Source organism: Rhopalosiphum padi, chromosome 1 (assembly GCF_020882245.1).
Source record: "Rhopalosiphum padi isolate XX-2018 chromosome 1, ASM2088224v1, whole genome shotgun sequence".
Classification (NCBI taxonomy): domain Eukaryota; kingdom Metazoa; phylum Arthropoda; class Insecta; order Hemiptera; family Aphididae; genus Rhopalosiphum; species Rhopalosiphum padi.
In genome coordinates this window covers 39,662,359-39,686,941 of record NC_083597.1, presented here as the reverse complement: position 1 = coordinate 39,686,941, position 24,583 = coordinate 39,662,359, and the positions used below count along the sequence as shown (strand labels likewise).

The following is a 24,583-nucleotide window of genomic DNA, read 5'->3' as shown; positions in this document are numbered from 1 at the left end:
TTCGTACACAATATGTTATGAAGATCGACTCTATTATAACCAATAATTTGGCGATTTCTACTGTACCTCAAAATAATAATAAGAATAAATTAGCAAAATAGACAAATAGGTAATTCGATAATATATTATAATATATTCGAAATATTTCTAAATCATAAAATATTTAATTTTAGATACCAAGTACTTCTTCAATTCTGATTTCTCGGGAAATTCTAAAACACTTAATACTAAACATTTTATTACAAACTTTGGACCTATTCGATTCTCAAAATATGGTCAGCAACACTCCAAAACTGCATTGCACTGAAATAGTCTAAATATGTGATTTAAACATACATAAACAACTATATTAACATGAATAAATATATTTACGTTTCCTATACATGTGTATTCCTTGATTCAGAACTAACAACACCTCTATGTGAAATAATTATTTTAAATGTTATTTTATGTATATTTTTGAGTTGTTAATTCGGAAACATTCGAAAATATTAATAATTTAGTTTAATCAAACGACACGATGATAGTTGAGTCAACGAAAAAATACATGAACTCTCTCAGATTTCCGATCTTCTACAAGCCAATACATCAAACGTGAAGATTCCCATTTCCAACATTATACTTCCGGGGAAGTATGACGACCAGCCTCAATACTTGTTTAAAGGAATTATTATTATAATAATTTATTATTTTATACTACCTATACAATATTGTATTTATATTATATGCATCGCGCCCGAAACGCCTTGAGACGCAACTCAACATACAAGAGCTCTTATCACACTACAACAGTTCTGTTATCAACTAATTATTTATCACTCGACAGATTCAATAACTGAACAACTTCGTAATAATCCTGCAGTCCCATAATAATTCTAACTTCTAATTACGGTTGTTATGTCGGTTGTCGGTCATTTATTATTGCTAATTAAATAATTATCGTAATAATTCGTTGTTCGATCACTTGCTCGTCGCGTTTGTCGACTAGAGATCCACTCGCATTCGACAATGGGCTCAGAACAGAGTTCGCAATCCAACGCTACCGATTCGGGTGCGAAAAATCCAAAACTCAAGAGGGGCAAATCGGTGCCAGAAAGTTCTTGGCCGAGGAATTCGCAGGATGGTCAACAGAGCAGGGCGGCCAGCGCAAACACATCACCCGGCCACAGCGTGTGCAGCGACGTCGACTTGCCGTACATATCGTACACGGTAAACCGACCAATCGGAGGTGCAATTTGTTTAACCATAGTAAACTCCGTAATTCGATGAACAACACTAAACCCATTTCTAGATTCGCCAAAGAAACCCAGCATCATGAGCCGAGGACGGTCGATGCAGGTGGAACCCCAACGATCCGTGAAGAAAACCCCCAAGTCCACACCCAAACACAACATCGTTGTGGTCAGGGCAGCCGTTCAAGAAAACCCAGACATGGACGAGGACCTATATCGAATGAAGGTAAATTTTGTTCTCGCTGTAGCCAATGACATCTAAGAGTGTACATTATATTGTCATAATAAGGGACAACAACTCTTATCAATTCCACTAATTTGGTTTACACTTAATACTTTTGAATTTATGTCTGGTATAAACAATAGCTATGTACATAAAGCTATTTCAGAAAGAAAAAAAATTAGTCAAATAATGAACAGACATTTAATAGATTTATACTATAGGATTCATACAAGAGTGAACTTAAACTAAATATATACTTAAATTACATAAATATAATATAAAACTGTTCTTTAATTTGGTAGTTAAATTTAGTTTACCTATAATTTTCTATCATTGTCTTTTAAAACATAAATACAAACTAAGCCAAAATGTACAACATATTAAAGAGCAATTCAAGGATTCTTAAACATTATACTATTTAAACAAAAAATTACAGATATTAAAAAACATATTATATAATATTATTATTTAGTTAAAGTACCACATATCTTGTATAATTTAAGTGTAAATTTCTAAATTTTTAACTTTAAATTGTATCCAATAACAAATGACTAGGAGCTCCTTTGATACTAATAACTAACCACTTATATTTTCTAAATTTACTGAATGTATAAAAATAGAAAGTTTGGATTTTATAATTTTAGCAAGTACCATCGTTTTTGCCAATAATACGAGGCACTGTATCTTTGCCAGCAGCCAGAGATCGAGAAGCATTAGAGAGAATCGATTCTAATGCATTTTACAGACTGTGTCAACTTTATCAAGCTTACATGAGCCGCTGTGCCAAAGCAGTAACTGCAGATCAAACTTTGATCAATAAACAAATTTTAGAGGTACATATGTGTCTAAGACTTAAGCTATACAATAACCACTATAATTATTAGATTATAAAACTAGAAAATTGTTTGTACCTAAATAATAATCGAATTTGATTCTTTGCAGCTTGACAACGAAACCACACAAGTGTTGAATTCATATGTAGCGTCATATAAACAATATGCCAAAATCAATGAGCAATTCAAATGTATTGATGACATGAATAAACAACTGAATTCTTGTCATCTATTGTTAAACAAGACACTAGACTCTGTACAGCTATTAAATAATAAATTACCTCCGGACGAACGGTTGGAACCGTTTGTATGGACGACGGGTTAAAAAACGACTGATCACATCATTTATTTTCACTTTTAACTAGTCTCTAACATTTTATATATACATTTAAATTTTTATTCCATTGTTATTTACTTATAATTTGTTTAGTTTTTAAAATTTTTGATCTGTGTGAATTTTTATTTGTTTAAGTATCCATGGTAAATGAAATGAAAGTTTTGTATATACATCTGGATATCCTGGTCTGGCACATCCTGAGCCAAATGATGTGAGACCAGCCAAGAACCATCGACCATTTGGACCTGAACATTGCAATGGCCCTCCAGAATCTCCCTGCAATATGTTTAATGACCACATAATTTTTAATTGATTACCAAAGTGATACAACTGATTTGTGTTTGTTCAACGTACCACACACGGTCCACCACCTTTTCCATCCATTCTGCCAGCACACAAATGGCCATCAGTTATAGTCACTGCTGGTCCATATTTGTCTCTACAAACAGATGTGTTGTGCACAGGCACTTTTATCTGTCGCAATTTACCCGACAATGGTCCATTTGGTTTGACTTTACCCCATCCAGTTGTAACGCATACCTTTGGAATTGGCGTATTATTTGTAGATGGTGGCAAACACAAACACCGTACATTTGTATTAGTGACATTTGTTGGCCTAGACAGTTTCATTAATGCTGCGAAATTCGATTGTTAGTACCAGTAAAATTAAACTGTTGTTTTAAAATTTTTTTCATAATTAACCTATGTCATTTTGGTAATTGTTAAACCTGTCGTGAATGACCACTTCATCAATGGGTATACGCTCCTCTGTGTGCTCTTCTACATCTCTATTCCAGTCACCAAGCACAGCTGTCCAAAGAGCTGCCAACGGCAAGCTGAACTTTTCACTTATTATCAAAATTTAATTTTCAAAATAAATATTTGATACACAACAATTGTCAACATCATTAATAAATAATCACTCACTTTCTGATGCAGTGAGCTGCTGTCAACACCCAAGTAGGTCTGATCAGTACACCAGCGCACCAATGACCAACAAAACCAAATGCTGGATGAAGTAACTGCAATGATACCTACAAAAAAGAATGAAAAATCAATGAATTATTGTATAGTCTAAGCCACGCCCTCAAGAGTTCAGACGAATCATACAATTATACAATTCATTAATTTAACATAATTAGCTTCAATTTTAAAATGATATGTATAATTTTGTTTTAAAAGCTTATTGAAATTAATGTTGAAAAATGAAAATTGAAATTAACTCTAGAAGTTATTTTCTCTATTGCCTATAGTTAGTTAATTAAATATATTAATTTATATTGTAATGTTTAATATTATTCTGTTTAAATTATTAATTGTGAATATTAAGTAACTACTAAACACATACTTAGCTGCTTTACAATTTACATTGATACTTATTTTATGTACTAACAATTACATCTAAGGTGCTCGTGTTGTAACACCAATATCAAGAATAAAATAAATTGTTTTTATTTTTTTATTTTATAATTTTTTATTAAAATTCATCATACCATCCAAAATTATACATTATGATTTATGAATAATATTCATAAGTTAGAGATATCTACTACCTAAAATCTATCTTTTTAGGAGAAATGACATTGTTTGAGTAAGTCTAATTTTATTTGTAATAGTGTGCAGGCATAAAATTAGAAATACATGATCTATATAAAAAAAAATATTGTAATTACCTATTACATTGTTATAGATGTATCATTTTAAAAAAAGCTATTAAAATAATAAAAAGTATTAAAAAATGTCTACGGAAGTAAGGTTATTTACTGGCCTTACATCTTTTAGTTATATCAATTATATATTTACTAGTTTATCATACTCACTTGCCACGGCCAAGCCCCTTTCTGGGTCTCCTTGCCATTGACCAGCCTAGACTTTGAACCTCCACCGCCTGATCTGGGCTGCCGGTAACTGATGGCTCCATTATTCAAACCGCACTCTTTAAGGTAAAATATCAAATTAATGCGTGAATAATAATATAATGTAGGTACAAAATTTTAAATTGTATGTAATTTTGCTTGGTTTTTGACAATAGGTACCCTTTGGAACCCACAACACTAAAAACTACAAGTATTACGGTAAAATATAATATATACTAACTAATCCAATTAATAACTACTGAATTATTACCTTTGTTGGTACCTAAATGATGTATTGATATGTCTTAAGTGCCACCTGAAAAATTTTGCTTTTGTGGATTATGACTTTTAAGTACCTAAGTTATTTTAATCTTCGATGTTATTTATTTGCACATCACATATTGATAAATTCTAGTTATCTTGTAATTCTACAATGATCAACAATAGTACTGAGATTTGTAACACAATAACACCTATAACACGAAACCGTCGGAACTACTCGCGGAAGTTGTTTCTTTAAAGTTTAAATAAATATTATAATGTAATGTTTTTCCAATTTTTCATTTTAATTGCCTATATTAAACCCCTTAAAAAATTATCTCAACTATTATCTATTTTATCGGTATTTAATCGTTGTATTTTAGTATTGAATTCCCTTCAAACTTTAAAACTTGTAATATTAGAATAATATATGATTATTTTGCCTACTGTTGAAAATTGTCTAGATATCAGTGGAATTTTACTTGGAAAGGAGCTGGACGTACTGGCAAAAAGACTTTTCTCGGCAATACAAATAATAAATATTAAGATATACAAATTGCAAAGCTTCCGCGGGTCACTGTTACCATAAAAAATGTAACCTGTTCACAAAATAAAGTTCTAGTTGCGCTTATCGTTCGGACGTTTTTTTCGAAATCGAGTGAAAAGCAAAACTTCGAAACGAGTAGAAGTAACAACGGAAATTTATTATAATGATAATAACACAGGTATACATCGTTTATCGTTATATTATTATAATAGGAATTTCTCGCGATACATTTTTATCATTTGTAATAAAATGTATATTTGTAATAAAAAATAAATGTAAAGAAGGTAGGTTCCTATTATTGTAGTGTGTGTGTGTGTGTGTGTCTAGTTGATGATCGCGTGTACAAGAGATACACGATAAAAAAAAAAAACGCAAAACACGATCGGTGAAAGTATAAATGCGTACCTGCTACCTGCTTACTATAACGACAATAGACGCTGCAGCGTACACGCGATTTTGGATTTTTACCTTCGGCGGGCCTACAGCTTGCTTACAGATATTTATCGTAATGCGTTCAAATCCACGTGCATAATGACATCCGTAAGTATACAGCTATAGTATATGTGCGCGAGAGAGTGTGTGTGTATGGGTAGGTACCTAACTAGTTCACACGATTCATTTTGTATGACTCGCGCTATGTCGTCAAGTTGCACACGAACTTCGTGCAAATCGTCCCGCACCGTAGTCTGCAGATCCTAATATTATATATATATGTGTGTGCTGTGTGTGTGTATATATAATATGTACGGCGTACACTTTATATTTATATAAAGTGTGTGCTGTGGGCCGTTACTGTCGTTGTCGTCGTCGACAATAATAGGTATAATTATCATCAATGCATCGGTCAAGAGATTTAAAATTTCGAAAAAAATATTTATATCCTTTAACGTCTATACTCATCGTTTATTATATTATGCTGTAATTTTGTTTGCTCTGGGCCGTAAAATAAATTAATATTAAGTCATCGTCTTGAGTTTTGAAGACACTTTGATTGTGGACGCACTGCAGGGTGACGACAAAATAGACGATCGACTAGATTTAAAATTGTTATTCACTTGTTTGAAATCTACATATTCGAAAAACTATTTAAATTTCTTAAAAGTTCCATTCAACAATATTTTAACTTAACATTTTTTTAATAGAATCATAAAAAAACACTAATATCAATTGAATTTAATAAAATGACGATTAAAAATAGTATGTAGTGAAATATCATAAAAGTTAAATATTACAAGACCCACCATTGTCTTACTTATAAACGCAAACAATTTTCTTTTTATTATTTTATATTGGATTTATTACTATATTTAAAAATATGTATTGAAATTTGTTAAGTCAATACAATTGCATATTTAATGGAGGAGATTATGGGGAATGAATCCCTCTTGAACTTTAAAAAATATATATTTTGTTTTGGATTCCAAGAAAATATTTGTTCTTAGTTTTTATAATATTCAAAATACACGCGTATATTTAAGTATTTGGCATTCGCAAATATTTTGATAGCAAATATAAAATAACAATAACAACTTATTTACTTATGGCACTAATGCACAAAAGCTCATTGTTGATTATGATAAAATAAACGTGCGATATATTTTAAAATGTATTCAATACATTATAATATATAGCCACATAGGTATATATATTATAATATTATAATGTAAAATTGTTTTAGGTACCTATTATAGTATTATCATAGAAATAGCTGAACGATCTCCTACGGGTAAGAAAAGATCAAATGTTAAATTTATGCCCGACTAATAAGTTAATTCTAAAAAATAAAATATTAGATATTGTATCATAGGTGTTAATGACTATGCAATGATAATAGTGATAATACTATAATTAATTAATACGTATAATAACCATTATAATATAAGTTTCATGGATAATGTTGAAAATGTTTAAATGTCACATATTAATATATTATATACCTAGGTAGTTTGTATATTAGCATTGAGTAGGTAAACATTATAATAGTATAATACTATAATGCTATACCTACTTGGCAAATAGTTTCTCAATATGTATTTTCAAATACTATTTTGTACTCAGTGGTAAAGGATATTACATTATTATTTTTTATTAAAACATATTTCACCATCTTAGGTAACACATTTTTAATAACTGTTCAATTAGTTATGAAGTTATACATCACAATTATAACCATGTACCACCCCAACACTAATGACAAAATTCTAAATACTAGCCACTAATAGGTATTTGAATAGCAATTGAAACAGTTATATGGAACCTATATATGAGCCGTGTACGAATAATTTAATATAAGTATGTTTTAATTTAAAATAATTTCGATTATTTTTAAATTTTAACCATTAATAATTAACTCAAAATTGTAAATATTAAAAATCTATCCGGCCAATGCACAGGAAATACTCTTGTTTGTAAAATATATTATATAGGTGCTTTTGCCCTAAACTTAACCAGAGAGTCCGGAGTCGTAATCGCGGAAATATGGAGTATCTTTGTTCCTATATTATGTGGAAGATAGACAGAGAAAACAAAATATGCTGGTGTAGCGGCCTCTTAATCTTCTAATAAAAATATCGGGAACCTTGTATAGATTGTATGCAAGGCCCCCACAAGGGGAGGGCTGATAGACCTTGAGTACAGCGGCCCGGCTATTTTAAGTGCCTGTGGGCCCGTTGAAATTTATTTGTAGTTTTATAAAGGGCTCGGATAAATATTTAGTACGGGGGCCCGAGGTTGTATGCGGGGGCACTGGTTTTAATGTATTGGCTATGACGACCTGTTGTGTGTTAAAGCAATAATATGTATTATGTACGCATGGGTATACTCTGCAGATACTCTAGTTTAATAATAATCGCTATAACGACTATCAGTTTTAACCAGACCTTCACGAAAAGTGCATACATAAATACCATTACAAAAAATTCCGAAATATCATACACTTACCGTCGGCCGTTGAAGGGTTGGGCGCGAACGCGGCAGCGGCCAGCGACAAACACAGCACTGCATGTAACATGATCCACGTGCGCGCACACACTGACGAGCGCTGTGCAAAATATATTCCCGCCGAGCATAGTATATAGCAATAAGACTATCGTATTATGACGGAGAGGAGGAAAAAATAAACACATATTAAGAAGGAATGAAAGAAAAAAACGCTCTCTCTTTCGCGGGTCAAAACTCATCTCCTTTCGCCTTCATCCGCGCTGCGGCTGCACATCATAATATTGCAATATTATACATAAAATATATATATAATATGTTCCTTGCGTACCTATATATATGTGTGCGTGTGCAGATATGTATCACTGTAATATGTTATTTTAATGACTTGTACACTCTGACCACTAAGTTGGCGAGGGATTTTGCGGTATTTTTTCACAATAATAATATAATAATACCGTTTCGAATATATTATATGAATAATAATAACACGCGGTATACATTACATGTAAGGCTCAATATATTATTGTATTTTAATAGATCGATGGTATCTAGTTTGTTTCGACTTGATCGACTTGATCAATATTTGAATTGATCGATATGTTTTTATGAATTTAGTTGATATATTATAATAATGTCCATAGTATCCGCGAATCACTTGATTTTTACATAAATGATCTATTTTAGATTCTGAGCTTAACGAAAGATGTACCTACTGGTTTTACATTGATATAAATTATTAGCTGCGCATGTAAATTTTTTGGCTGTGTATTGCACGTTTTGTATCACTTATAGTCAAAATGCTTCGATCTTAGGTTTTGATGGTAATTTCTGCCGTTTTTTGTGGACAATTACAAAAAATCTTGATTTTTCTTAAATAAAAATAGAATAAAAGGGAATAAATCAATTTGACAAAATCAAAATTGTTTTAACTTAGAAATAAGTAATTTTATGGAAGACTTGAAATTTTTACAAAATATAAATATTATTAATTTACTAGATATAATAATATAGCATTCAAAATATATTTGGTATTTTTATAAAACATAAATATATTACATAATTTTCAGTCGCAATATAACGACATTTTTTTAATAAATTTTTATTAAATCTAATACTTTTTTTAAAAGAAACGTTATTTTATTTTGACTAGAATTAGGTAATAAAATGTATGAATGGCTTAACCTAACTTGATAGATAGTACGACTGGACATAGTACATTAGTACCTACCTACCTTCGACCTACCTAGCTAGCTGTGGCGTCGACGCATAAATAAATTACTTCGCCCAATTAGTTCCCGCCATCATCATCTCGGCATATCGAACAATATAAACTATATTATATACAATATACATAGGTACGTGCGATGTTATTATAATATTACGAGATTCCGATATATTCGTAAAATTATAGAAAGTAAAAAGAAAAACCATCATAATCATAATATCGTACGTTATTGATTTTTGGAAAGCAATTATTATTTTCATAAACACGATCAACCGTTTAAAATCGGAAAAATAATAAACCTCTGCAATATTGTCTAGTGTCTAGCCAGCATAAGATTGGATTTCTGGAACGACCATCACCATCATAAATAAGACTTGATTACTAGACTATGATTTATAAGAAAAAATCTGAAGAAAATATTTTGTTCAAATATTTTTAGATAGTAGTATATTAAAAAAGCAAATGTTTCTTCTTTGTAACAATTTATCTATTTTCCTTTTTTGTCCGAAATCTGACAAAATGGTTCATAACTTCGTGATTCTATTTATACATTTTTATAGTCTATTGACTATTGTACGTACATCTCTTTTTTGATAACATGAATTTGTTTTGCAGTTTATAGTGTTTATACGCATATCACTTATTGACACATTTCAATTCATAATCGAAAATTTATTTTGTATAATTTTACATGTTTAAGAATTAATCACACGCAATCGTTAATTTTAAGTTTAGTCGTGTAAAATTATAATTATTAACTTTTAAATACAATAAACTTATTACGTTTTTAGTGCAAATTCCTTTTTTATGTTTTAGTACATAATTAAGTTCTCAGTTATGAAAATAACGTAATATTGACATAGACCTTATTTAAAATATATATAAATATTAATATTTTTGAAATTTATTTTGCATCTACCTACCTACTTATATTTCATTTATAAATAATCAAAAAAAGTGAGCACATAATTTTAACAGTTACTTATAGTGTATTGAATTCCCTGCCCCCTGTTTTTTACATAATATACATTATGTTTAGGTATTTATAATAAAACGTATAGGCACTTATATTATGTACATATTTTGTGTGTGTGCCTATTTTACACATATATCATATATATATATATAATACATACCGTTATTTGTTTGCGAATGGAAAAAGATTAATTGTTTATGATTGTTATCATAAATAGTATTGTTCACAATTAGTTCAAGACGAAAGAGATTCTATGTACATTATACTCTTATATATACGTTGTATACTTGTATGTATATCATTGCAGTATATTACATAAACGGCGCCGGACGAACACTATACCTATCAGTTGGCCGGCGCCGCGTGTCCATTAGTGAAATCTGTCTATATATACAGCGAATATCGATATATGTATATTATTATATTGATATGTTATATTTGTAGATATGGAATAAACCAACAAATCTACCCATTTTAACGAATTGATTTATAGAATGAACAGAATACACGGAGTCACGGAAGTTAAAAGACACATGAAAGAAATAGACGAGCCGATGAAACTTTTAATGGTGAGAAAGGTATAATGTTTTAAAATCATTAAAAAAAAAAATTATTTCTTAAAACGTTGAGACATTTCGGGAAAATCGATGTTTATCCTTTAAAACAATCAACCCATGTATAATAATATACCACACACAGGACACAGGTAAACAACAGAATAATACAATTTAATCTTAGTGTATATATTATATTATTATAATATTGTAGCAGTGTTCGTCTCTAGGCGTATATACCTCACATTATACAGGTAGACCCGTTGGGCGAGAAGAAAGTCGCGAGATTGGCAGATCTTTGGATATGTACCTATAATATATTTTAGAGGTGAATACTGATAATAATTGTAGTGTGTAGCGTCTTAATCAACGATTTTATATTATTGTTATTATTTGCGCGCAGCGAGAAAGGCGTACATGTAGGTATATAGTGTAGTAGTGTACACACCATAGGTATACGCAAATATTATTATTGTTATCGTATATATTATTATTATTATACGTTTGTATAATGCTGTACAGCTGAGTAGTATCTAAGCGCCGCCGGACCGCGTGTGGATTTCGCGCTGCGGTTTTGCGGCACTCGTGTGTTAAGCGAGTCGAGAGAGACTTTAATATAATATGATATATTGTATACGAATATAATACGAACGCATTATATAAAAGAAAAATTATCGCTTAACGAGCCACGTCGAAGGGACGCCGGATAGACCAATAATATAATATAATATATTTATATATATATATATATATATATATATAGGTACGACGATAGTACAAAGAAACAACAATGACTATAAATGATAATATATACAGAATATAGTATATATCTATAGAGAGGTATATAATTGTATTTATCGTATTGTAGTAAAAAAAAAGATTCTTATTATAAGAGTTTCTAATTTAACGAGATTTATGTCCACGCCATACGATTATAATACTATATATTACGGATTGAAACGCCATGTACTTATTTCTTATAAATACTCGTAATTTGTGTCACATTAAAAATAATTAAGTTATGCATTAGATTTATTTATTTAATTGCACTATAAACAAAATAAATACTTAGAATAATTAATATAAAGGATTGATTGAATTAAATGTTGTCAGTAAAACTGTAGGAATTAAAACATTATTACATAGCTAAGAGCGAATAAAATATGTATACTTATGTATATAATATAGTATATATGTATACTTATTGTGCCACGTTGTCGTATCTACGCATAGTAAATAATAATTTTAGAGTAAAAAAGGCAATCAGAAACATTCTAGCCAGGGCTCGTGATTTACATAGCATTTAAAAGTAATACAATATATTATAAAACCCAATGGTATATTTGTTCTTTGACAAACAATTCGTTCCCAAAAGATTGAAAAAAAATATGGTGCGTCAGTAGTGATTCGCGATCTCAGAATAATAGTACTTTACATTTTTAATGATAAAACCTAATATCTCACGGACATCACCTGTGTCGTTAAATATTATATTTACACAATTAAACGTTCCAGTAGCGGTTCGTTGAATATATTATTTATATTTGAATATATAGATATATATCAGTGTTTGACGCATATTCCATAAAAAGAGTATTACGTTTCTCGTTTTAAAAAAAAAAGAAATTCGTTATTTTGCTTTTTATTATAATTACCTACATTAAAATAATGGTAAAAATAATAAATGCGAATTCTCCGATCAGTTTATGATATTTGATTTTGACTTTTGAGTAAATTATTTAATAAAACATCATTCTGTGAGGTTCATTCCGAAACTTCTTAGTTGTAATGTATTTATTTTACTGTCGTGATCTCTTCAAAAATTTAAAACTCTGTGTTTTATGAATATTAGTATCAATAGTGTCTGCATTTGAACTCACGGGATTGTCACATTTAAATGTATGTTAAAGCACTAAAACTCATTTTATTATTCGTGATAACTAAATTAAAAATTTTGAAGAACGGCAGATGGATAAATTATTATTTGGGCAGACATTATAATATTGACATGCATGCGTGCTTGTGCATAAAATATGTACGATTAACTTGTCGTTTGCGTGATAAGAGAGAAAAATAAATCGAAAGTCGAATCGGTCGAATCCTTTATAGGGTAATAATATGGGCACGTAGAAATCTTTCGTGTCTATAAGTAATCGGCCGACGTTTTATACGATTTTAATTATGGGCGATTAGACCGATGACGAGACGGAAATGAATAATAGCGAACAATTTATAGAACGACGTTCGTATATTCTCTATTCGCCGTAAGTTGCATCGAGCAAACAAACACTGGGAACATCCCGGTCTGATAATCCACGAAATGTATTCATTTATTTTCTTATAATACGAAAGCGTAGCTATACGTCGCATACGCACGTGACACTGATAAAACTGCAGCAACCAACGTTCACTAAACGAAAAAAACCAAAATTAATATCTATATACTATACAATTTAAATACATAATATATAATAGAATATATGCATAGTTTTTGCCAAAATGTAGAAAAAAAATACGTTAGATTGTCATTTCCACCAAAAACAATAAAAATCGGAGTTCAGTATGACATCCGGTCGAACTCAAGGTGAGTCTACGCGACGTTTCGCATTTGCTGTTCGCCTGTTCACGCTGATAATCACGCAAAAGTCGCGGTGTTGATCGCGAACAAGCATGAATCGCCGTCGGCGCAAAAGCCACCCTGCTCGCAGACACCAATTCAACCAGCCCCGGGAAGCACGCGCACACGAGACACGTCTCGTACATCTGGATCTAGTCCTTCAACGTCACGCGATATACGACCACACCCAACATCTGCAGAATATATTAATTCTGAACATTCTGATAACCGGCATGTTGTGGTCTGTCGCTGTTGCTGTAGCCGCTTGTCGAAAATGATGGTCATAAATTAAGATTACATTTTGACGGTTAAGTTTTGTCGACCCCGAATCGCGTTACCAAATTTCATTTAAATTAAAATACATTTCTTTTTTCAAATTTTTTATTTATGTATAACATTTTATTTGTTAAAATTGTGCGTCTTGATAACTCTCTCTCTCTCTCTCTGTTTTACTCATTGACGACTTGACGACCCAAAACAAAGAATAACTCTCGATTAAACTATTCAAACTGAATATTATAGCGTTTAAATATATGTATTATTATATTACCAGAATATGTATATAATACATATAATATAAAGTATAAACATATTTATTTATGATAAATCAAAAATTCTAATGGTGCATAATATGTAATTTGTACTCATTGATTGGATTAAAAAATTTTTTAATTTTTAATAATTTTTTCTTCGTGAGTTTATTCAATTATAACGATATTCCCAAAATAACAAATGATGTGCAACGCCAATTATTAATTATTTCTTATATTATCGTTACAGTCCCTGGTTAGGTACAACCATTGATTATAGAATACTCTATTCTATAATCAATGGTACAATTTATCACTTGTCAGTATCTATAGCATTGATTATTCTTACTTAAACAATGGATATAGTGATACACAGACGATAGCCGTTGACACTGTTAACTACATATTCAGGTATAAAAAATAAAATCTAGAAACTGTACAAATAAGTGATAACACTATAATAACTAATAAAGAACTATAAAAAAACGTGGAACTTTAGGGTTTTTTTAATACTGCGATGTAATTTATTAACATCATTGCAGTAGGTACTTATACAAACCGTAATAATAATAATGTGGATACGTCTTAAGTATCTGTAGACGGGAAGTTTCGTCTTGTCTCGAGTATTTGACGTATAAGTATTTTCCATGACGTCAAGTGCTCGCATTATTACAATATCGTATCGTCAATCATATTAAAATAATATAATATATGCGTGAATAACAATATAATAATGATAATAATAAATTGTGTCGGATACCTCTCGACCTACGAATAATGACATTGACTGCAACTATACGTATATATATATTATATATATATACTGCTTCTCGATCAAGACGTCCTCCGAGACAGCATTTACGATCATACATTGTATTTTATACAGTATTCATATAAATATAAATATATATGTATATATTATATTATACACGTAATTATAGTGACGTGTGGAAAATGCATATCGTCACGACTGTACACTGACGCATATCAATCAAAATAGGTTTACAACAAATAACACATCACATAATATGGCATAGGTAACGATTTATATATTGTTATTGTGGGATCAAATGATTTCCAAAATTGCATATTATATTTATTTTTTTTTTGAGATAATAAATTGTACGACGTAACGCACAGACAATATAGTTACATTTCTATATCCAAAAACAATTATTTAAATTCTAAGCAGAGCCATGAATATATTTGTTTTAAATGATATATGTTATATGTATTTATTTTTGTGTCTGTTATCAACTATTGAAGCAGTAAAAGATAAAGTGCTTAGATTTTCAACTTCAACAACTTGCATGATGGGAAAGTGAATCTAGTTGGTACTTGATTGGTCAAAACTAAAATGTTCCCAAAACTTTTCTGGAAAAAACCAAATAAATAAGAGCTATAATATTTTGAAAATCATGATTATATAAAGAATGATAATATAAAATATTATAAATGCTTTGTGAAAATTTCAAGTTTTTAGGGTATTCGCTTTATGCGCAACAAAACATGCGTCTGACAAAATTTTTGTCCGCCACCATAATGTACGGCGTTTAATGCGATTACCCATTACAGACATCGCTTCAGATCTCTACTCACATTTTTAGCAAAATCGATTTTCTTATTTAGCTGTAAGTCAAAAAACGAACTATCATATATTACATAACATTTTCTATGTAGAGTATAATTTTCAAAATTTTTCAAACTATTAATAGAGAATTTTGAAAAATTTGATTTTTTTTTTTTAATTATATTGTCAACAAAAATATTTTCGTTCAGTCAAAGACTTTGAAAATGTAATACACATTTTCTCATATATTTTTATTAAAACTATTAATAATAAAAGTATTTAAGATACAGTAATGCTATTTTTTTAAAGTATTTTAAGCAAAAAAATCGTTAAAATCACGAATATTTGCAAATAATTTTGTAGTAAAAAATGTAATAAGTATTCACATTTTATAGTTAAAGCTAGGAAATTAAATACAAAATGTTGCATAATAATTCATTCTGAAACAATAAATCTAAAAATATATAAGTAATATTCTTATATATGTTATTATAATTCAAAATATAAATCAATTTTGTTCTATAAATGTCTAAATTAAAATTTGGACTAAAATAAATATTTAAACAAATAAAAATATAATAAATTAATTTTCTATAATTCAAAAATATTATTTATAGTGACTTAAAAACGTTTATTACCGTATAAAACATATAATGCCATATTTAGATTAATGTTATGCTATTGTATATTTATATCACGATCGTATTAACACGGTTTTTTACCATTCTACAGTAAGATAATAATGACTCAAATTTTCAAAATAATATTAAATTATATAAATATTATATAATATAATAATAATTAAATACTTATAATCTAATTATTACGATGTTTTCAAAAAAATTTAAATCAATCTATTTTAATGCTAATATAGTAAAATAAATTATCCAACAAAATAAATACGAGTATAACATTATAGACTGACAGACCGCCTTCGCTCAGATTCGTTTTTGTAAACATTTAATAACCATCGAATTCAAATTTATCACATCCATTACAGTTACCCGCTGGCCATTACTGACTATTTGACATCTAAAACTGTACAGAGCAGTACCCATTTATCCACATTTTATTAGCTTTATTTTTTTCTAAAATTTTATTCCCAAGGTGTACCTAACTACTACTAAATCGTATAGTTAGGCCAATATCTATGACGTACTTTGTAGTACGAGTACATACTAATATACTATTATATTATTATTCTTACGTCGTTGAAACGTTTAAGCCACGATTGCTACAACACAGGGGCTGTGTATATATGCAAACACATGTAGGACATACGTAGGTAACATATATAGGTGAATTTATAACGTTTACATTACATCATTACACGACGCACTTGTTCACGTGCCGCATAATATACGCATCATATCGTACACAATATTATTATGTAAATACACAATACCTATCTGTTTTTACATTCTAAATCCGTTATAGGCATAGGATGATCTAAATAGGTACTCGACAAGACGAACAATTGTTAAATTTTAATTTTGATATGTGTTATCACGTTTTCTGTGTATAATATATATAAGCATTATAAGCCGTTCACAAATGTATGAAAATTAAACACTTTACAAAGTATTTTTAGTTCAATTATTATTCTTACAGCACATTATTTCTAAAAGGATTATACGTATTGACATTCGTAATCCTATTAATTGTTTCTAGTAATCGTGTTACCACATATTGTTATTATATTTTTAACCGACAATGGGTACTGTATATATTTAATAATTAGTACCTATCTATGTATGTATAAGTGTATAATGGTTGTAAACGCTGATAAAATTATAAGTGTATAATAGCACTTTGATTTAAAAATATTATCATTGTGTAAGTAAATACCTGTTGAATACATTGTTGAGCACATTGTTGTTCAATAAATAACACGACTGTACACAAAAGTTACGATTAAAATCACAAGGTTTGTGCAATTGTCGAGTCTATATAACTTAACGACTTATAACAATAAATCGGTATTATAACGATAAGTATGTGGTAGGTACTCGAGTTTGTCTCGCATTGATCAAATTACAGCGTACAGTATAAATTATATTATTTAAATGTATATTAAAATTCAACAATATACCTACATTATACATTTCAGAATATTATATCTATAGGTATCTATTTATTTGTCATCAGATGAAATCAATGAAATTGTTATTATATTAATCAAACATAAATATTGTTTATATTATAATAGTTTATAATACGTATGATATAATAAGATAAGGTATTTTTTTCACGCATTGGGTACGCGATACATCTATCATTAAAACAAACTATATACAATAAATATACTAACTCAATTTGTGAAATACGAGTTGAAAATAATTTAAATTTTTTTGATTTAGTGAGTTAGATTTTTATATCACCAAAACGACATTATTATTTTATTAATATTAATTTTTTTTTATCGTCAGTTCCTTTATTTAAGCAATAAACAATAAAAATTTACTCTAAATAAAAATTATTTCACATTTTTGGGTATAACGTTAAACTAAATGTCTGGAGACAATTTCAAGTAACTGAAACTGGGTACATTTAAATAATGTACTACATTATGCTTTCTATAATAATAATAAACATACGTTAAATTTTACGATAAAAAATTATTTATGTCTGCTTTTAATAAATATTTTATTGGAACTTAAAATCTTAAAACTTCGTAGATTTATCTGTGATACGGTATAGATGTATACAGTCTGTTCCAAATGTTTTGTGTTATCCCGTTTATTTCTAATGTAATTATATACGCAATGCCAAAAACAAATTCACATGTGATAAAATAATTTGAAGACTGATATTTTCTATGTTTTGAGATTATACTTACAAAATACTCTTAACAGCCTCTATAACGCCCAATCTCTACCTAGATCAAACTATGTATACAATAAATATTTATAATAATATTATAATTTGTACCTAGTTTTGTACAATTTCAGTCGGAAATTACTGTATGGATAATATAATTTTTTAAAGTAGACAAAAAAACGTGATTTGTTATTATTTTCAGTATATTTTTAAAGATAAAACACTTTTCGAGTCAAATGGAATCAATACGGTCGTTATCCAGCCACGTCACGCGATCAACTATAATCATCACAGTTTGGTGTCCTGAGACACCAGTTCGTACGTTTCGGTTTTGTTGTGGGTGGTCCGACCGTTTTGTACAGTCTCAGTCATGTACTTGGGATGCACAAAATTCCGTATAAAGGGCGTCAGCAGTTTGGGGTCTACATTCTGCTCCTCGGGGAATAACAGGCTGACGGCAAGTCCGACAATGATCCCGACCAGAGTACCAATGGTACTGTAGTGCATGTATGAAATCGTATAAATTAACAACACGTCTGGACTCGCATACACGTCTTCGTTCAACCGGTTTAACCTATATAAAAATACGATACCATAATAATATAGGTAAAATGTACCCACAATATACGCAGATATTCTATATTATATCCTATAATTATACCAGATTATAATGTGCTAGGTGTCCCGAGTGCGCCTAAAAAAGAAGTATAACACGTATGCGCGTCGGACTAAAATTATTTTTATATTTTACATAGCCCATGTGCATCACAGTTTAAATAAACTGTACATTACTCAGGTTGCATCACAAAAAAGTAAACTGGACGACACGCCGAAAATTTGTGTTTGTGCTATTCGTTTTTAAATTTTATAAAAGGTATCATTTTCAATAATTATCTGCAATTGATTCTTAAATTACATCTACCTATCTATTTGAATTTTTTTAATATTTCTAAAAATGAATGTGTATCTGGTTCTATGCATAAAATTACAAATCAAATATACAATCATACGGGTGCAATATATAATTCTATTTAAAATATTAATGGTTAACGATGACATTTCAAACGCAATTTGGCGATTAAAAAGGCATAATTTTAAAAACGGGACCTACTCAGGGGACATCTTAATCACCTAACATTAGTTATGTATAAATTTATAATATTATAACCTAAGATTATCGATCTACTGTTTGATTATTTGTTTTAATAATACGTATTTACCCCGAAAAATCGGTATGATTATTAAACGTTGTGTTGGCAGGACATCCGGATATCGAAACGGCCTTTTCGACAAACTTCAATTCCTTGTTGTATATGGCATATTGAGCTCCGGACACTATCCAAGTCATGACAGCTAAACTCGTCAACATCCCCCACATCGCTCCCTGTATACAGATGTAATATGTATGCAAATATTAACTATAATTGTATAAGTGGTATTATATTATGTACGTGAAAGTAAAATGACATATAACCGATTTACGCGTACATTTTACTATTACATATTTACATTTAGGTAATCGTTTCAAATGACTAGTAATTAGCTCGGATTGAATATTGTAAACGGACTTACTCTGGAGTTTGCCCATGGAAAACAAACTCCTAACGTGAATACAGCCAATAATGCTCCGTTCGTCACACTGGCTAGACTAATTGCCATCTATAATACACAAAGTATTAGACATCTTTTTAGCAATTTATTTAGCAGCGATTTTATTTTTTAAGACTTATACTTGAAGAATTCCATTCAATTTTTCGACCACAAATACCAAAATCACACATATGAAACCGCTGATCACCGCAATGCTCTTCATTATAATGCTGGCCGTCAAATCTGACACTTTTATGCCCATCATTTTCACTATAAAATCTTCGTAAATGGTGCCTGATACAGTGTTGATCTGCGCTGACATCGTACTATAAAATGCACGTGTTATGTAGTAGAGCGCACGAAAAATAGTGTACAGCGCGATTTGTTAAGCTACTTCTAAGTGGGTTATACTATTAGACCTAAGTCTCTGAGTGGATCATAAATTTTACATGCATTTACATTTTATATGTTTAAAGCAAAGTACACAATAATATTATTATGAACTATGATGTATATAGTCACCTCAAGGCAGCACTAACAATGCCGGAAACGAATAGACCGGTGATTCCTGGAAATTTCGCAGCCACGTCCATCACATAGTACGGCACTAATTTTCTATCGTTGTCTATGTGCTGAAATCATAAATACAATTCAATAATTAATAATTCATCGCATACACAATAATTTAAAAGGCGCGCATCGTTATAAATTGTCGATGCGCCGTAATGAAATAACTGACATTAGCCAATATGGGATCGCAGTCTTTGTATTTGGCGTAGATCAACATTCCTATAGCGCCGGTCATGATTTTAACGACGCCCATACCAAAAACAAAGAAAATCGCAGCTTTACGAGCCTTTCCATACGTGGGTAATGCTACGAAACGTTGAACGGCTCCTGGATGAATGCCCAGTGATGTGAGCCATTGAAACGTCGTGCCTATGGTGACGGTCCAAAAAGTATGTCTCAAAAACGGATCTGGGTTCATCCTAAGTGAAATACAATTTAAAATCAATCCTACATGCAGAACTGTTCACTCTTACGGTAATAATATGCGATGAAGACTTGAAAAAAAAAACAAGAAACCAAAAATATTTGGTGTATTAGTGTATTACACAGCTAGAAGTCGTCCAAATTTTCGAACACACATATTTCTTATGCCAAATACTTAGGTCTTATTATATATTATGTTTTAACCACATGATGAACGAATATTTAAATTTAATTAATAACAAAAAAACAGTTGAATATAAATACTTAAAAAATTCTATTCGGTCCCCTTCTTGGTTGGCTCTGATCATGTTTCCGATCCCACCGATTTGTATAACTCCTAAGATGATCACAATTATGATTGAAACCGCTGTAAAAATACTTTGAATCGCATCTGTCCACACTACTGCCTTCAGCCCGCCCTAATATTTGCAATAGAACGGTTATTAGAACAGCAAGTTTAAAATCAAACAATTGCATTGATAATAATAGTATACTAGTATAATAGTATACTTACGATGGTAGTATAAAATATACAAATGACGCAAATGATCACGGTTATTAAATGTACATCGAGCCCTGTAACTGTTAATGTAAAAACATTAGTTATTGTTGATATCTACGCAATATTCAAATCAATTAAACAATTATTCGTTTAGCAAAACTTAAGGAGATGCAAGCGTATTTTAAAATATTGTTGTCTCTACCACACACTGGCACACTCATTTTAATAAATACGATTTCCAGATTTCTAATATTATTGTCGTACTGTTCAAAGTAATTAAACATAACCTATTTTATTGTTTACTAATAAGATGCCATATCTTGCATACTATTTACATTGGTGTTAACTTGTTAATGACTTCAATTGATTATCGACTATTTAAATTTAAAAAAAAAAAACAAAAAAATAAAATACGTAGATTTGTCAATTCATTATAAATAGCTCATTATGCTTATAAACCTAATTTGAACAGTATAGCTACAACCTACAAATGTATTAATTCTAAGAGTCGTTTAGGTGTTATGTGGGTGCAATGTGAAAGACAGAGATAGTAAGTACGGTTATAAGCTGAAATTATGACATCGTTTTACACGTGTTGTACTGATTAGCCGAGAAGTCAATTAGCCGACACACCGTTTTGCTGATATCTGATATTACCAATTATTACCTTCAATATTAATATTCAGACAGCTTTTTCGGTAACGTTGGCATTAATTTCGTATATTTCCTATATATATGTTACTTCGACTTCCGTGAACTCTCCATTCTTGAAGTCATAATTGATCTACGAGTTTCATTAAATGTCAATGGTATAGTTTTTTAGGGATTAATTGCCACTTCATCCTTTAAATATATTATTTTTAAGTCATAACACGTACCTACCTATTCAAAACTAGTTTTAAAAAAATGTATTTTATTTATTATAAAACACGGCATTTTAAATTCAATATTATTAAACAACTAACTGATAATGCAATGATTACTAACTACTGTCAACTTACTGACCAATGCCAACAATATCATAATGTAGTCTTACCAACATTTTGATTGTATGAATAGATTTTAATATTCTAGATTTCCAGATAAAAATGATTTTTGTACTTTGTGAAACTATATAATTTTTCGGCGAATTCGAACTTTTTCCATTTTTACCAGGGACCGGTTTTCCTGCGTCGGCGAAACGAGTAGTCGGCTAATTGGGTGTCGGCGAATCGGACCTGAATCATCTTAGACTCCGACGTTTATGAATCTTTCATTATAAGCAGGTATTTGTAATTTATTTGATCTGGAACTAAATTATGTACCTACCTTGATTGAACGCTAATGCGGGTATGTAAATCACAACAGGGATGTACAGTATTAAATTGATGGCGAACATGAGTGACGAAAATCCACGAATGTTGGAATTGAATCGTAAACCTAAATACTAAAGTTAATATTTATTACAAATCCATAAAATTGATAAGTTTATATGTTTGTAATTTTTTACAAAAGTTATAATGAGTAATTTAAAAAAAAACAGTTACCTCATACACTGATGTCAACTGAAGATCGTAAAAAACGGGTAAATAAATGTATATAACCATCATGATGACAATTATATTGTTAACCACGCCGACAATTAAGTATTGTGTTCCATTACTATAGATCTCAGATGGGACTCCGAGCAGCGTTATACCAGAAATGTGACTAAAATATAAATAATAAATTGATGTTCTTATTTTTCATCATACGAAATTAAAATTTACACAAACTATATTTCTATCATAATTGATAACTTACAGGTAGTAAACCAATTTTTTTATTTAAAATACCGGTTTTTTTGTTGTATTTTTTGTCAATAAGTCTGATAATTTTGCAATGCGTTTGCGATAAAATCACTACATTGCAATATAATATGATATTCAATGAGATATTCAATCAGTACAAATACTATTATTCGGGTTTAAAATGCAACAAGTTTACATGCAATAAATGGCAATATAATACCTACATCAAATAACATATAATTATTTATTATTATTATTATTATTAAATAAAAAAGCGTCTAATAATAACTAGAAATATTTAAATTGATTAATAAATGTTTAGTGACACCTGCCCCTTCCCACCACCCACCATCTATGTTCGACAATCGATCTAAACCAATATACATATTATATTAAAAAATAAAAAATAAATATTTTTTTTTTGCACAAAAATATCGATCATATTATACAAACAGTTTAATAATAATAATACAAAATATAATTTAGGTAGGCATAGGTGTTTCGATTGTTCGCAACAATATAATAATAATGTACCTAGCGATCAGCGACATGGTGATCGGAAAGACGGACATGTGTTTGCCGCCCAACAGATAATCGGAGACGGTGTTCTGTTTGGAAAAGCACCCATAGTACAGGCCGATGACTACGGACAGCCCGAGCATGATGACGAACGCTGCGTATTCCGCTACCCAGTTCATGTTTTCCATGGCGGCGGCGGCGTCACAGACTTCCGGTCCGTAGAATAAAATATTATGTTTGACACGCGAAATCGGGCGGGCGGGCGTACTGTACGCCGGAAACGCGATACGTCCGGAAAATAATGCAAATATCGTTATTATTATTTCGAGACTATTTAGGTGCCGCCGTCGTGGACGCGCGTCTTGTTATGCGAAAACTCGCGACTCGCCTTACCCGAACGTCTTCGTGTCGTCGTAATCTTCACACTCGCCGATTGGTCTATCGCGACGCCAGCATGAACCGCGCAGTATACGGCGCGATTGCCGTCACCGTCACACACACGACAATTACATATCCGTCGTCGAGAATTTATTATAAAATTATTATGTAACAATGTTGTCATGTGGATAGGAACCCCCTTGATATCTTCATGGACTCGTGGTCTTGACATAACAAAATTTAATAGCTTTCCTGTAATTTCGACGGTTTTGATTATTTATGTTCAATAAATATTTATTAAAAAATTTGAT

General features: G+C 30.4%; 3 protein-coding genes across 3 annotated transcripts; 1 reads left to right on the top strand and 2 right to left on the bottom strand.

Moving 5' to 3' along the window:
- Nucleotides 1-702: 702 nt before the first annotated feature.
- Nucleotides 703-4,087, top strand: LOC132931924 (BLOC-1-related complex subunit 5). The gene is made up of 4 exons (XM_060998011.1): nt 703-1,228; nt 1,292-1,458; nt 2,100-2,288; nt 2,398-4,087. The coding sequence occupies exons 1-4, from the start codon at nt 1,009-1,011 to the stop codon at nt 2,611-2,613; spliced, it is 792 nt and encodes a 263-aa protein (XP_060853994.1). The 5' UTR covers nt 703-1,008; the 3' UTR covers nt 2,614-4,087.
- Nucleotides 2,610-8,318, bottom strand: LOC132931923 (chymotrypsinogen B-like). The gene is made up of 6 exons (XM_060998010.1): nt 8,230-8,318; nt 4,446-4,561; nt 3,553-3,659; nt 3,328-3,473; nt 2,980-3,260; nt 2,610-2,901 (listed from the first exon to the last, which is right to left on the bottom strand). The coding sequence occupies exons 1-6, from the start codon at nt 8,297-8,299 to the stop codon at nt 2,722-2,724; spliced, it is 900 nt and encodes a 299-aa protein (XP_060853993.1). The 5' UTR covers nt 8,300-8,318; the 3' UTR covers nt 2,610-2,721.
- Nucleotides 8,319-18,706: 10,388 nt separating this feature from the next.
- On the bottom strand, nt 18,707-24,297 carry LOC132917169 (sodium-coupled monocarboxylate transporter 1-like). Its single transcript, XM_060977777.1, has 11 exons — nt 23,910-24,297; nt 23,133-23,295; nt 22,915-23,032; nt 21,619-21,686; nt 21,369-21,523; nt 20,851-21,100; nt 20,634-20,743; nt 20,254-20,437; nt 20,094-20,180; nt 19,742-19,905; nt 18,707-19,095 (listed from the first exon to the last, which is right to left on the bottom strand). The coding sequence occupies exons 1-11, from the start codon at nt 24,080-24,082 to the stop codon at nt 18,810-18,812; spliced, it is 1,758 nt and encodes a 585-aa protein (XP_060833760.1). The 5' UTR covers nt 24,083-24,297; the 3' UTR covers nt 18,707-18,809.
- Between the last annotated feature and the right edge of the window lie 286 nt (nt 24,298-24,583).

Coding starts and splice junctions, on each gene's coding strand:
- LOC132931924 (XM_060998011.1), top strand. CDS start 1,009: ATGGGCTCAGAACAGAGTTCGCAATCCAACGCTACCGATTCGGGTGCG. Junction 1,459..2,099: donor AGGACCTATATCGAATGAAG/GTAAATTTTGTT, acceptor TTATAATTTTAG/CAAGTACCATCGTTTTTGCC. Junction 2,289..2,397: donor TCAATAAACAAATTTTAGAG/GTACATATGTGT, acceptor GATTCTTTGCAG/CTTGACAACGAAACCACACA.
- LOC132931923 (XM_060998010.1), bottom strand. CDS start 8,299: ATGTTACATGCAGTGCTGTGTTTGTCGCTGGCCGCTGCCGCGTTCGCG. Junction 4,562..8,229: donor CAACCCTTCAACGGCCGACG/GTAAGTGTATGA, acceptor TTTACCTTAAAG/AGTGCGGTTTGAATAATGGA. Junction 3,474..3,552: donor GCAGCTCACTGCATCAGAAA/GTGAGTGATTAT, acceptor TTTGATAATAAG/TGAAAAGTTCAGCTTGCCGT.
- LOC132917169 (XM_060977777.1), bottom strand. CDS start 24,082: ATGGAAAACATGAACTGGGTAGCGGAATACGCAGCGTTCGTCATCATG. Junction 20,744..20,850: donor GCGATCCCATATTGGCTAAT/GTCAGTTATTTC, acceptor TTATGATTTCAG/CACATAGACAACGATAGAAA. Junction 19,906..20,093: donor TTCCATGGGCAAACTCCAGA/GTAAGTCCGTTT, acceptor ATCTGTATACAG/GGAGCGATGTGGGGGATGTT.